General features: G+C 42.0%; 1 protein-coding gene across 1 annotated transcript; it reads right to left on the bottom strand.

Moving 5' to 3' along the window:
* Window positions 1-846: 846 nt before the first annotated feature.
* On the bottom strand, window positions 847-13,939 carry LTV1 (LTV1 ribosome biogenesis factor). The gene is made up of 11 exons (XM_006084397.3): window positions 13,776-13,939; window positions 12,413-12,544; window positions 11,142-11,315; window positions 7,840-7,927; window positions 4,745-4,886; window positions 4,135-4,393; window positions 3,070-3,197; window positions 2,001-2,140; window positions 1,750-1,802; window positions 1,360-1,560; window positions 847-1,231 (listed from the first exon to the last, which is right to left on the bottom strand). The coding sequence occupies exons 1-11, from the start codon at window positions 13,776-13,778 to the stop codon at window positions 1,121-1,123; spliced, it is 1,431 nt and encodes a 476-aa protein (XP_006084459.1). The 5' UTR covers window positions 13,779-13,939; the 3' UTR covers window positions 847-1,120.
* Window positions 13,940-15,474: the final 1,535 nt, after the last annotated feature.

The following is a 15,474-nucleotide window of genomic DNA, read 5'->3' on the forward strand; positions in this document are numbered from 1 at the left end:
TTTAAAATTTATAACAGTGAACAAGATAACACCAACTTTGGAAGAGCCATAAAATAATGAATTAGACAAAGACACTTTCTAATTAACTTAGATATCAAATGCAGCTCACCTGCTAAAAATGGTTCTACACCAGCCATTCTGTTCCCAACTCAGATCAAGTGTTCAGATTTCTTTTCCAGAACAGTCCAGATAACACATTAGTCATGGACACATGAACAAGGGTTACTAACAACTTGTCTATTGCAAGGAAGTCACAGTTTACCAAACAATTAACAATTGTGATGGAGTCATTGCCTTAGCCTTGAAAATGTTTAAAGAAATTAAAAAAAGAAAAACAAAACAAAAAAACACACAACCCAATTCATCAAAAAAGCAGGGAGTTTTTCAACTATGTATTTTAATCAAGTATAAATGGTTCCAAGCATTAAATAATGTTTAAAAGACAAACTTTCTGGTTTAACTGACTATTTCTGATTTTGAGCCAGGCACTCACTGAAGCCAAGGAAGTTTTCTTGATTATTCCTTCTTCTGTTTCCTGTCTTCACTGTTCCTGAATTCCAAAAGCAAGTCATCCAGTAATTGATTCCCAGCCACATTAATATTCAGTTTTACCATCCTTTTGAAGTAACTTTTACACCAGCTTCCTACCAGTGGAACCTTCTCAGAAAAACTCTTCTTACCACTCAGCATTTCAAAATTAGTTTAAATGGGCCACTTTTCTACAGACAGCAAATTAAACCACTTAACTTACTGAAAAGGAGTGGAACGGTTTCAAAGAAATAGTTGAGAACATCTGCAAAAGGCAACTGGGACAACCATACAAATAAATAAGAACACACAATTCCATTTAAATTATGAAGGCATTTTCTTTAATTTATCTAAACATTTTACATTTATGAAGTCATTTATTTCAGAGCAAATCTAAGCTCATCATATTAAATTTAAAAACATTACAGTATTTACAAACTTGCTGATATAAATACAAATATTGTGCTGTTTTCTTTTCAATACCTGCCAGTAAAAAAGGCAGATCAGTCTTATCTCTTTGAAGATCCTCATTCCTTCTTGAACACAATGAGGAGCCCTAAGGGGAATGCACCTCACCCTAAATGTTCCACCCTCACAGCTTTAGACCCTCAACATTCTTCTTCAGGTTCAGTAGCTCCTTTTCCTGCCTTCTTTTCTCCAGTTTGAAGGCTAATTTGTTAGCTTTCTTCTCTACTCTCCGTTCCTGTACAAGAATACATTCACGTTATTCAAATCTTCAAACTGATTCAGACTAACTTTACAAAAGAAAATTCGCATGACCTCCCTGCCACCAGCTCTCTGTAAATCTCACATCTGAGAAAAGTCCTTTACCTTGCGCTCTTCCTTTATAGCTTGCTTTCTTGCTCTTTTATCTTCTTTGCTTTCATTTTTAGAGCGTGGCTGGGTTGACACCTTGGGCAGATCACTGTCATTAATCATCTGCATTCGTTCAATTTGCTTTGCTGTGAATCCTTTCTGAGGTAAGACATTGAGAGGTATTCCTGTCTTAGAAGATATTCGGATTTGTTTGGGCTGAAATAAAGACAAAATGGCTTAGGGTTATTTCCCATTCCTATTAAAAAATAGCTCACTTACAACATTGTTGTTGCTTTTCCTAATGGTGTTGGGAGCCACTAGAGATAAAGCTGATGTGAGAAAATAATTTGTACACTTCCTTTCCTGCATTGAGTATTTCAAACAGCTCAGGACATTAGCACTTACCTTTGGTTCATACTTAATAAGCTGTGGATGGTTATATAAATTTGAGTATGTACCTAAAAAAAAAAGTCACATATTAATAAGTAGACTTTCAGTTCAGCAAAACACTACTGAGTTCCTACTATATTCCCAGCTTTAGTGTTTTCATAGTTTAAACTAACAATGGAGTCTTTCTTATAAATATTTTCATATTGTTTATAACAGAAATATTTATTTCCCCATTATTTTCACAAAATATATACTAAGATACTTACTACAAATGGATTCACAATCCCACTTCTCCTTGACTTCTTCAAGAACGACAGTGACAATCTCCTCCTCCTCAGACCCATCAAGTTCATTCACAGGCAAGTCTTGATCCTCAAAGGGTTCTAGAGTACTCAGTTTTACACAACTTGTGGTTAAGTTTTCAAAAATGAAAATAGGAGAAAAAGAACACCACCCATGTTACTGGATGTTACTCAACCTGCACTTAAAGAGTTATGGAAACAACAGCAATTTTTAAAAACCCACACACTCAGGTGTCCTGCTTCTCATTTCCTGTCACAATTAGCTTTGTTTCCCTGCCTTTTGCTTCCAGTAGGTTCTGGCTGTTCATTCTGCTGACAGGAAGGAAAAACCTATCTGCGTTTTTGCAAGGATATAACACATTACACATAAAGGCACTTTTCTAAAACATAATCTTTTTTAAAGCCTCAAAAAGCATTAGCCCATCTGTCCCTCCGAAGGATTCAAATAATTCACTCCAAGTATGCAGCTCTTACCCCGCTGCAGGATCTGCGTGATAGTGATCATCAAACATCAGACCTCTCTAGCAGATGTAAACACCTCATTAGTTTCTCAGAGGAATCATTTAATGTGGGTGCTGATTCACCAAACATTTGGCTGGAAAGTTCTACTAATCCGGCTGGAGAGATACGCTCTTGTCTTTCTTTAAGCCATAAATACCTACTCCTCAGATGCCTGGCATCTCAGGAAGATAAAGAATGTATATACAAAGTCAAATAATTCTTTAGCCAAAGAGGCTAGAGGCACCATCTCATTCTCATTCTCAAGTGGAACGTGACCTTGTACACTTCCCACTCTCACCCTCAGTTATTGATCATTACTCTTGGACAAGTTCCAGAGAAAGTGGTTCTCAGTATGTTCCCATCCAATGTTATGTTCGGTTTCAGAACTCTTAATATGAAAATGGAAGCCAAAGGTTATGGAAAATGTGCCATCTTCTTAATTTGGATTCTGACTAGGTGATTTTCAATTCACGTGCACAATTACTTTATTTGAAAATGAAAAAAGCAGGTAAACAAGGAAAAGTCACCATACTTCTCTGCCTTATCTTTATAGTAGTCATTCAAAACTTCCTCTAAGCGACTGCTGTCTACTTGAATGGAACCTTCCAATTCAGCATTATCCAGAGCTCCAATTTCATCATCATCATACTGCTCATAAAACTTGAATATAAAGAGAGAAGATACCATGAAAATAAATGTATTCAGTAAGAATACAGCACTTAAAGGTTATCCTACACAACATAGGCACCACCATGATCACAACTACAATGAAAATATTATCAGGATTCAATACCATAACAATATGATGTGGAAGAGGTTCTACCTATCACTTTTAAGATTGTAAGTAGGTTGCCATTTAACATGACAATGAAGACAGTTACTCCATTCAGCTTGGAGAGCAAAATGCTAGGCAGAAATCTTTACTCAGAATATTTTACAGATACTTTCAAATTCATTAATTTTGCAAACTAATGTACAAAGTTCACTTCTTTTTTTAGATGATGTTTACTGTATTATTCAATGATGTTCACACCACCAGGCTTTGTAAGAGAGTAAGCAGGGTGATGTAACTCATGAAATGAGGTTATTCATGGTAACAGTTTGCTTATTTCTCTGAGAAGAGGGAAACTAGTACTTAGTGAAATGTAAAGTTAGAACCTTTATCATAGGAAGCCATCCATCCATCCATCCATCCATCCATCCATCCATCATTTACTGAACAGTTCAAAGTTTAAACTCCTACCACATGCCAGATACCACTTTAGGCCTTGGGATGTATCAATGAGCAAAAACATACACACAAAAATGGGGAAAAATGGCATTTCCTTTATGCTTAGTCCAATGCTTAATCTCAGGAACTGTGACTGAAGAGGTTTGGAATCAAAATATTATCAGTCTAAGAGCAAAATGGGAGGTTTGATAAGCCATCTTTTGACCTATCTGCATTACTTCCAGAATTAAAATTAAGGTGGTTTTATGGTCTGTTTCAATAAAAGTTGTTGGCTGTTTCTCATGCTGAAAGTTCTAGCGTTAGGTTCCAATGTCATATATAATTTACTAAAAACTAATATTAAAAGGCCCTTGATTGGGACCTTACCTTCTCAAACCTTTCATCATGTAAGGTCAGCTGTTCATTTCTCCTCATAACTGAGGATGTCATAGAATACTCAGTAAAGCGACTTTTCGTTTCCTCTTCCCAGAACAAGTGATTTTCTAGAGCCCCCGGAGTTTTCCCAGGGGTAGACACATCCTCATCTGAGAATGAGCCTGCAGAGTCATAGTCATTGTCATCACTGCCTTCTTCCTTCTCATCGTCCACATCTGCCCACTCACTGCCATCTTCCGCCTCTGATTTCCTAAAGTCAGAGTCATAAATTAACTGTCAAAACAACTTGAGAAACAACAGAACCCAATGCCTTTAAACAGTAAAACCTGAGGGTGTTTCAGGGAGGATTATTGTTTAGGGAAAACAGCTGTGCTGCTTGACTAGTCTGGTCTGGCACAGTTGGAAAAGTGATGAACTAGCAATCAGGCAACTTGGACTTTAGCCCCACCTACTGATGGCTTGTATCTCACATTGTCGGCTGAAACACAGAATTCTCAGACTCAAGTCCTGAAGGTCTCTTTCAGCTGTAGCGTTCTATGGTTGATACCCTATTAAAGAAGCAGCAGTCAGGTCATCCTGCTTTGAAACAAACCAAACATACCGCACATCCATTCCCTCTTCCTCTTCTGTTGGCTTATTGGCCTGAAGAATAAAATCATCTTCAAGCAGATTAGCTGGATCATCAAAGTCAAAATCATCATCAAGGGCTGCGACAATGTCAGGATCAAAATCCAGCCGAGGCCCTAGATGAAAAATAAAAATTAAGTAATAACTCCCCAAGAAAGCATCATTCCTTCATTTAACTAACATAATCTGAGTACCTATTATATGCCAGAGTATAAAAGAATAATTAAGAACTCTAAGTCAGTCAAGTGAGGGAAAGAGATGGATGACTGCAAATAAAAGAAAAAGGGGGGCCCTAGCCGGTTTGGCTCAGTGGATAGAGTGCCGGCCTGCAGACTGAAGGGTCCCAGGTTTGATTCCGGCCAAGGGCACATGCCCGGGTTGTGGGCTCGATCCCCAGTGGGGGGTGTGCAGGAGGCAGCCGATCAATGATTCTCTCTCATCATTGATGTTTCTCTCTCTCTCTCCTTCTCCCTTCCTCTCTGAAATCAATAAAAAAAGAACTATATAAAAAAAAGAAAAAAAAAGAAAAAGGGGAGGGGTTTGAAGGGGAAAAACCCTTCCATTACAGATCTACAATGTTAAACTGTCTAGTAAGCAAAATTCAAAGCTTTGACCTGTAGGAAAAAACTGGACTTTAAACTCACCTCTCAGAAATAACTCTCACCAGTTAGAAGTCCCTCAAATTAAATATCTGTAGCCTATTATATTATACCTTGTCTTCTCAGACTGAGATTTTAGTAAATCCCAACCCGTTTCTTCAGCTAGGTTCTTCTATAAGTAAAACCACTACAGAGTTCAAGGAGAAGTTTCATGTCCAAACCTGTAAACTGACATGGCTTCCAACACCCTCCCATCATGGCTCCTGCTTGGCTCTCCAGCCTCAGCTCCTAGTAATCCTGACCCTTCACTCCAGGCATGTCCAGTGTGTGCAGTTTCCTCTATTCATGCTGTCCTGCTTTTGCACAGTTGTCTGCACAGAATACCCTCTTTCCCATCCCACTCTCCTTCATCTACCTGCTTAACTTAGCCCTAAGAAATCAACTTGGACATGCTTTCCCTAGGAAAACTCCCCCAGGCTTGGTTGGTGCTTCATCATTTACCCATTTGTACTGTAGTGGTAATTACCCATTTATTGTCTATCTTTCCCAACTTAGGGTAAATTCCCTCTGGTCAGGGACTATGCTATTCTGGTTTAACCCAAAACCCTGTCAAATAGTGGCAACTCAAAAACCTGTAGAATGAATTAATAAATGAATGCTCAATGGCAAGTTTACTCAATAAGGGTTGAGGGACTGGGTGAAAAAGTGAGAAGATTAAGAAGTACAAATTGGTAGCTAAAGAATAGTCATGGGGATGTAAAGTACAGCATAGAGAATACAGTAAATAATACTGTAATATCTATGTATGGTATCAGATGGGTACTAGATTTTTCAAGGTGATCACTAAGTTATTTAATGCCCAATCATTGAGTTATACACCTGAAACTAGTATCATATTGCATGTCAACTGTACTTGGAAAATAAAAAGTTAAAGTAAAAAAAAAAAAAAATTGTTCTCATCACAAAAAAATTTTGTAACTACATGTTAACAATGTAGTCTTATTGTGATAATCATTTCATAATATATAAATCAAATTATCTGTATATCTGAAACTAATGTAATATGTCAATTATATCTCCATCTATAATAATGAAAGCGTAATATGCTAATTAGATTGGACAGCCAAACAACCTTCTGGACGTCCTTCTGGATGAAGCTGGAGCTGCAAGGGCCGAGCCCCTTGCACAAATTTCGTACATCGGGCCTCTAGTCTGTCTCTGTCTCTCTCTCTATATATATATAAGCCTAATATGCAAATTGTCCCCAAAGGAGTGCACCTGGAGACCGATCGCTTGCTATGACATGTGCTGACCACCAGGGGGGCGGCGCGGAACGAAAGAAGGCCCTGGCTGGCAGCGGGAAGGCCCTGATCAGCCAATTGCTGGCCAGGCCTAGGGACCCTACCCATGCACAAATTTTGTACACCGGGCCTCTAGTAAAATATATTAACCATTGGGAAAAAATTAAAGCTATTTAAGAAAACAAAATGAACACTACTTCTGTGTTTGTTCTAAAATACGTTGGTACTGCAAAAAAAACCCAACGAACATAAACATAATTTTTCAGTGTATGTGAAATGGATAAATGGGACGTCTACATAAAACTGGAGGCCCAGTGCATGAAATTCGTGCATGGGTAGGGTCCCTATGCCTGCCTGGCGATCTGGGCCAATGGGGCCTTCTGGTTGCTGGCCGGGGCCTCCCTTCGTTCCGCGCTGGCCCCTGGTGGTCAGTGCACGTCATAGCGAGCGATCAAACTCCCGAAGGGACAGTTTGCATATTAGACTTGTGTGTGTGTGTGTGTGTGTGTGTGTATAGAAGATACTTCCATACTCTTGGGAAAACGTTTTTTCTTTTAATCCTCACCTCAGGACATGTTTTTGTTTTTGTTGTTGTTTGGTTTTAAATCCACACCCGAGGATATGTTTATTGATTTTAGAGAGAGAGGTAGAGAGAAAGAAAAATCAAACTGTTGCCTCCCATATGCACCCTGACCAGGGATTGAACCCAAAACCTAAGTATGTACCTTGACCAGGAATCAAACCCACAACCTTTTTTGATGTACAGGATGACACTCCAACCGAGCCACACCCGGTCAAGGCCTGGGAGAACTTTTAAAAGCTAACATGAAGTATATCCAAGATCACACTATATGTATGTAAGGCTAATTGAATATTATTGTTTCCTTCGTAAGAGGTTAGGTCAAGGTTACAAGTCCCCCACTATATCATGAAAAATAATCTTTCCTACTTTCCTCTCTAAATAGGAACTTCAAAGACTAAGAATTTGATGACAATAAAAGAAAAGAATGCTAATCACACTCATCCCTTCCTAACCATCTCTCATCTGAATTGAGACACATCTCAATTGTTTCAACACTTTATCAGGAACAAAACTCTGAATTATTACTATACAAAGTTTCTTTTTGTAAAACACAGCTCCACTGAAAGGGCAAAGAAATTAAACACACCTGAAACAGGAGCTGCTTTATTTAACAATCCAACATCTTCCTCAAACTCTGATGCAAACACTGATGAAGGCAACTTAATTCCAGTGGTCTTGAAAAAAAGAATTACACAATGGTTAGTTTATTCAACAATACTTCTGGAACTACTTTACTGGGCTGAAAAGTATTCTCCCCAAATTCATGGTCACCCAGAAGCTTAGAATGTGACCTTACTTAGAAACAGGATCCTTGCAAATGTAATCAGTTAAGAGGAGGATAATGGAGTATGGTGGACCCTAGTCCAATGACTGGTATGTCCTTCCAAGAAGGCCATGTGAACACAGGAAGACACACAGGGGAGGATGCTGGAGTGACGCATCCACAAGCCAAGGAACACTAAAGATTGCCAGAAACCACCAGAAGTGAGGAGACAGTCAGGGAACAGATTCTTTCCGAGCCCCCAAGAAGGAACCTACCCTTCGGAAAGCTTGATTTCACTTCTGGCCTCTACAATTGTGATAGAATAAATTTCTGCCATTTTAAGCCACCCAGTGGTAATTTGTGACAATGGTCCTAGGAAACTAATACAATCACATTCTGAATTCTCTCACTTGTGCTCCAGTTATACATTTTAAACATGTATATTCCACCATCAGCTTCAAAGCAACTTCCCTGCAATACTTCACAAAGCTTTCTCCAGTATACTATTCCATTTAATCCTCACAACCCCTTGAGGAATCAGCATGTTTTAGTGAGGTTCTGGGATCCACAATATTACCTCACGTCCCTTCCTCTGATTGGAATTTTCCTTCCTCTTCAATGGAACCCATCCATTAGTGGCTAGCTCAGTTCCTCCTCCCTCCACGAAGCCCTTCTTGATTACTGTCCTAGAACTTCCCACTGCTGTGGACTCCCCTCTCTTCATACACCATACAATCTACTTCAATGTGTACTGGCACATATTTTCTGACTAGGACTATGCTTTAGTTTCACCTTTTCAACCAAACAGTTAATAATGTGAGGGTCACCAGCACATGTTATCGGTCCATGTACCTCACCACCCACTCTGTCCTCAGCTGAGCAGCAGGCATGAAGCTGAGATGTACGTTCTCACTGGCTCACAGGCAGCATGCTGCACTGAAAGCCTCAGAAGAGCATGAGCAAAGGCCACATACAGTAGTGCATACCCAGCAAGCTGTTATGGCTTCCAAAGTGAGTTACTCTATAGCATAAACTTGGGCAAATACCTGGTAGTCTACTATCGAGTCCTTTTAATGTATTTAGTTTTTCTACTGATTTCAGAGAGAGGAAGAGAGAGAAAGAAACATCTATTTGTCGTTCCATGTATTTATGCATTCGTTGGTTGCTTCTTGTACATGCCCTGACTGGAGATCAAACCTGCAATCTTGGTGTATCAGGACGTGTCTAACCAACTGATCTACCTGTCAGGGCTATAGAGTCCTTTTTTTAGAAAACAGACTTACTAGATATAATTCACATACTATACAATTCACCCACTTAAAATGTACAATGCAATGATTTTTTTGTATATTACATTATTATTTTGTAAAATTGTGGTAAAACATATATGTGGTCTTTAAAAAAGATACTTTGCAATTATTAATCCTTGGAATTTAGCCGTTTAGAAGGGAGGATCACCTTGTTTTTAGTGAATTTACCTTTGGAGATGTTTCTAAATATTGAGAAACAGTCAAAGAGTATACACAATTAGAGTTTAGATAGTGATTAAAAAGAGGAATGGGATTCTTTTTATTGGTTGTAGTAGCTCCTAAATACAGGGGTGGGCAAAAGTAGGTTAAATTACCAACCAACGTTACTTAAAGATAAATCATAGGTAAGGATACAAAATGATAATAACACAAAATAAGTAATACCACAAAAATAAACTCTTTGGAGTACTCAGAACTGTAAACCTATTTTTGTCCACCCTGCTTTCTACCACGGCAGCACCTGCTTTCCTCCACGTGAAAATCAGGGGCTACTTAAGCAGTACTAATTTTTGTACTGCCTTATTTTCTGGGTTTTTTTTTTTTGTTTTTTTTTAGGGTTTATTCAAGATTTCTGGTTTATTTAATTTTGGTGGTTTGTTACAAATTACTTTAAGGTTAAAAAAGCTCATGGGACTCATGTACATTTTTGCACTGTGCTACAGAAAGCCAATGGCAATTTTGTCTTTAAAGATAATGCATACATCTTTATAAACATCATTGAAGTGTCCATTTAAGGGCCTTATTCTGTTAAAAGTGAAATAAACCAGTCAGAGAAAGACAAATACTGTATAATCTCACCTATATGTGGAAGCTAATGAACAAAATAAACTGACGAACAAAACAGAAACTGAGGCATGGATACATGTAACAGACCGACAGATGTCAGGGGAAGGGGGACTGAATGAAAGGTGAAAGGATCAGCCAAAAAACATATACACATGACACAGAGACACAGACAACAGTGTGATATCAGCAAGAGGGAAAGGAGGGTGGTAACTAGGTGGAGATGGGCAAAGGGGATGGGGATAGACTTTGCTTGGGGAGATGGGTGCATGATGCAGAAAAAGGAACTTAAACTGGTAGCACTAATCCTATATAATTAAAGGGTAATATGCAAATGGACACTAATGGCAGAATGACCAGAACAACTGCTCAACCAGTCACTATGAGGTGCACTGATCACCTCTCGGCCAGCAGGCTCCCATTCCCTAATGGCAAACGGGGAACCAGGGGTGAGTGGCAGGGGATGCGGGCGGCGCCAGGCCAAGGCTCCCGCCCCGCTGGTCGCCCCACACACAGAGGGCGACCCACGGTAGGGGCGGGGCCAGCTAATGGGTGGGAAAGGCCGACTTCTTAGCCTCCCCCCCCCCCCGCCCCCCGCAACCCCACCCCAGCCGGCAGGCTTGAGGAACGGGGAACGGGGGTGGGGGGGGGCGGGACCGGCTGCTGGCAGCCGGGGAAGATGGCCCTGATCACAGACCAGGCCTAGGGACCCTACCCACACACGAATTTCGTGCGCCGGGCCTCTAGTTTCATATAAATATGTGCTCTCACTTGCACTTAAACAATGAAGTATTAAAGTGCTATCTAACATGACCACATCTATCAAAAGTTCTAACCCTGTCAAAGACTGTCACTTTTAATAACTGCCACCAAAGAACAGGCGGCCTACTCTCACCTGCATACACACACCATTTTCAGTGAGAACATGGCCTGCCCCATTTCTTGCCCAAAGTTATACTGATATAAAATTGTGGTTTTTTTTTCACTCACCCCCACACACTCTTTCTCACACAAATTGTTGAAAAGTCTTACTGAAATTATTGAAGTTTCTTCGTTTTCATTTCTCCTATTGGGTGCACTGACTGTACTTGTGGGAATCAGCTCTGAGGGCCCGGACGGTTCCTTCAGATGCTGTAGGTAGTCATAGTCGTCATCGAAGAACACTCCATACTTCCTCTGTTCTGCTCGCCTCTCTTCATCATTTTTCTAGGATAATAAACAAAATGGAACTACTACCTCTTCCAAAATTAAGGCACAGGAACCTTCCCATGAGCACAGCTTTCAGAACAGGAGGCAGATGGCACATGGACACTTTGGTTGACAGGAATGAGATAATGAATTCTTGACAAATTTAGGAAACACAGAGCTTCCAAACTATTGTGTCATATAAAATTAAAATGGAACCAATTCCTCCTTTCAGTAGATGTTTCTGTGCAATAATCCAAGCCAAGAAACACACACACACACACACAAACACACACACACACAATTTGTTTTATCAGAGTAGGGGCCTTGAAAGGTTAAGTATAATTTCTTGTATTTATACACAAAGAAAAACTGGCTTTACTAAAAAGCTAAATAGGCCCAATGTTCCCCAACACTTCCTTTCACATTACCCATGCTTAACAAGTATACTGACTGCTAATTAGCACATCGACCCTTTAAAACAGTGGTTCTCTACCTTCTGGCCCTTTAAATACAGTTCCTCATGTTGTGACCCAACCATAAAATTATTTTCGTTGCTACTTCATAACTGTAATATTGCTACTGTTATGAATCATAATGTAAATATCTGATATGCAGGATGGTCTCAGGCGACCCCTGTGAAAGGGTCATTCGACCGCCAAAGGGGTCGCGACCCACAGGTTGAGAACCACTGCTTTAAAAGCTCCCTGGCACTTTCTAAAGCTGACTTACGAGTTGCAATGTTTTGCATTTCGTGAGAGGAGTGACCAGGAGGCAAAATGCAGTTCGTGGTTATGAAACGAAAGGATCTTAGGGAAAGCAGCGACTGAGCTTTTGGTTGTGCCCCAAATAACATCATGCAGTACTGTAGCTGATGGCTTAGTGCATATTTATCATTACGCAGGATGTGCTCACTGAAACATCCCAAATAAAGGCGATTCATCCTCTCACTCAAAATGAGTGTGCACGACGTAAACATCAGCACATTTACTGAAAATTAAGTCACAGGTTTTGCTTCCCTGAAGATCAGTTACCTGAAAATAGCAGCTGGCTGGGATAATTTAAAACCACCGACAGTCCGCCCACACACTCACTGGCTGAAGAACAGCAGCACCTACTTTGTGTGTCGGCAGCAGGACCCTCTGGGGTGCAGTCTCATCCGCTGCTAACGGATCTCGCTGGCTCCGGTGGACCAGGTGGAAGGACACAGCTTTCTTCTTCTCTATGAAGGGCTTTTTCTTCCTGTGAGGCTTCGGGGGACAGAAGCGGAACACGCCATGAACACAGAACCCAGACCCCTGTGGCTTGTGTCACAGTTCGCACGGGCATCTTCGCTAAGTTACGTGAAGGATCAATGGGTTTTTTGAAACCTACACTTGTAGGGCAGGCAACATCAACTCTGTTCTCGAAACACCTACAATCACCTCCTCCAACAAACAGCTGTGGGCACCTACTCTGTAGGCAGACCTTGTCATGGGCGCTGGGGATACAGCAATGGCTAAGTCAGATAAGCCCCTATTCTTCCCCAGCAAATCATCAAGAACAGTGATTTCAGGTAAAGAGAAGAGAAAGACGGTGTTGTGCAAAATGACCGAAGAGTGACTTTAGCCTGCGTGCCCGGAGGAGGTCCCCGACAGGTTGGACCAGGACAGCGAGCCTGCCACCAGGAAACCCGGGGAAGGCAGATGCGAGCCGGGTACACGCTTCATGTACGTACCAATTACAGTGGGGCCTTGACTTACGAGTGTCCAGACTAAGGAGTTTTTCGAGATACGATCCGTCTCTCGGCCGAAGTCGGGTTACGAGCCAGCTTCAGATACCCCACCGCTAGTTGGCGAAGCGAACGTCACAGTGAACGCCACAACATCAGCCCTGCATCACATGTCTCACTCGTTCACTTTTTGATTTGACATACGAGTAATTTGAGTTACGAGCTCCGTCACAGAACGAATTAAACTCTTAAGTCAAGGCCCCACTGTACTGTGTGCAAACACGCACAACAGTTGAAGTCAGTGAGACCCGCCATGCCTTTCTACGTGTTTATTCCACTACCCCACCGTGATTTTTCTACGCTGAGAAGGCATCATCCCAGCTGAGTAAGCCGCCTTGCTTCGGGACGAAGCTCAGGCTCTCCCACAAGTTCCTTCCCCCAGAGCAAACTGATGGGCAGACACCCCCTCTCCGCCGGACCCCGTGCATCACAGGGCGGTGCATCTGCGCCCAGCTTGGCAGAGGTTTTCGGGGTAAAGGGAAGGCCATTCTCCAGGGAGGCGCTTGGGCGTGGGAGACGCACTGTAGGCTGCAAAGTGTGCCCCAGAGGGTGAGGGTGACCCAGACCCGCCCTGCGCCGCGAGCCGCCTGCCCGCAGCTTCGGACCAGCCCTCCCCGCCCCCGGCCGCAGGGGCCACCGGCACCGAAGGACCCAGCCGCGCTTCCGCAGACCCAGAGCGCCACGCCCCCCAGGCCACCGGGCTCGCCCACCATGTTGCGGCCGCCGGGCGCTCACACCAAAGAGCGGCGACTACACCTCCAGGTCCTGCGGCACCGGACACCCTGCGTCTGGGACGCCGCAAGGGCCAGCTCACCGCGGCGTCTTCAGGCCCCACCGCACGTGCAAACCCGGGACCTGGACAGGAAGTCCTGCACCGGCCGTGGAATCGGACCAATCGCCGGAGAGCTGAAGTCTCGCGGCCGGTAGTGACGCAGGGCTCGCTCCGTCCCAAAAACCGCGAGAAGCTCTAGGGAGGAGGGCTGTTCCCGCCCCCTGAGGGCGGGACTATTGCGGCCGGAAGTGAGTCCGCGCCGGGAGGAGTCGCAGGCGCCTCTGTGGCGGCGAGGCGCCAAAGGGGGTGTCTGGTTTGGAAGGAGTTGTTTGTATAGCGCCCTGTACCGAGAATGCAGGCGAGGAATCTAGCATCTCCACTGACGGTTGTATTCCCTGCCGATTTCCAACCGTGAAAAACAAAACAAAACCGAAAACCGTGTACACGGAAGGTGCCCACCATCTCCAGACCGGACGTTTCAAGTTCCCTCTCTCTGGGGCTGGCGCGGAGTCAGTTGCCTTAGCAACAGAGGGTCCTGGGCCTTGGTATTCTCGGCTGCACCCGGCTTCCTCGGTTCTTTTCACCATTTAATAAACTGCGTTAAAATGTTCAGTTAATCAACCCCCAAGACTGTTGACAGTAGAGGCATTTGAACTAATACAATATATGCATAATCTTTCGGGTATTTGCACGCCTATTTTAAAGTGGAAACAGTTTGTTGTCTAAGGAAATAGGCTAGAAGAACACTCCAGGAGGGTTTCAGGAAGGTGCCCGAGCACTCTCGGAGTTTTTCCTGGGCAAAAGCGGGTGGTGAGGCATTCAGAGTTTTAGCAGAAGATCTTTGCACAAATTTGTGTTTTTCTTCCCCAATTCCCAGTCTTTCCAATGTCTGAGTTATCTTGGATTGCATCTTTATGTCCTATTACCATTTTAAGTGTTAATGGAATATTATTCTTGGATTACAATAAAAATTATAGAAACAATTTAGTACCACTAACTTGGCTTGAGAAAATGCTTTGTAACAGGAATAATATGTAACACACTTTTATGTGCCAGACATTCATTATAATTAAGCTTCCTGAGGGCAGGTTTAATTTTGATTTGATCTGTTTTATTTGCTACTTTGTCTATTTTCAGGACCTAGAATAGTGCCTGGCATACATACTCAATAAATTCTATTGGTTTAAATGAATTGACGTTCTGGTACTTTATCTGAATTATTTCATGCTTTCCTTACCACAAGACTACAAGAGAGGAGCTATTATATTTATTATTTTACAAATACTAGAACTCAGGCATAGGAAGTTAAGTAACTTTCTCAAGGTCACACAAGCTAGTCAAATGGCAGAGCAGGGATTTAAACTCAAGTCTAAGACTAACCACTTAACCACATTGCTTATTTTTTATTTTTTAGTAATATTCTGTTATATATATGCCTAATATTAACACTAAACACACTATGCTATGCACTTTGTATTCATTATCTCATTCAATTCCTTTGATAACCTTTTAAAGTACAGTTAGATAGCTCTAAACCTATCTTATAGGTGTAGAGTCTGAGGTTCAGAGAATTGAAGTGACTTGCCTAAGGTCACACAGGAAGTGGAAAAGCCTGAATGTGTAGCACATCAGTCTGG

Source organism: Myotis lucifugus, unplaced genomic scaffold (genome assembly GCF_000147115.1).
Source record: "Myotis lucifugus unplaced genomic scaffold, Myoluc2.0 scaffold_11, whole genome shotgun sequence".
Classification (NCBI taxonomy): Eukaryota; Metazoa; Chordata; class Mammalia; order Chiroptera; family Vespertilionidae; genus Myotis; species Myotis lucifugus.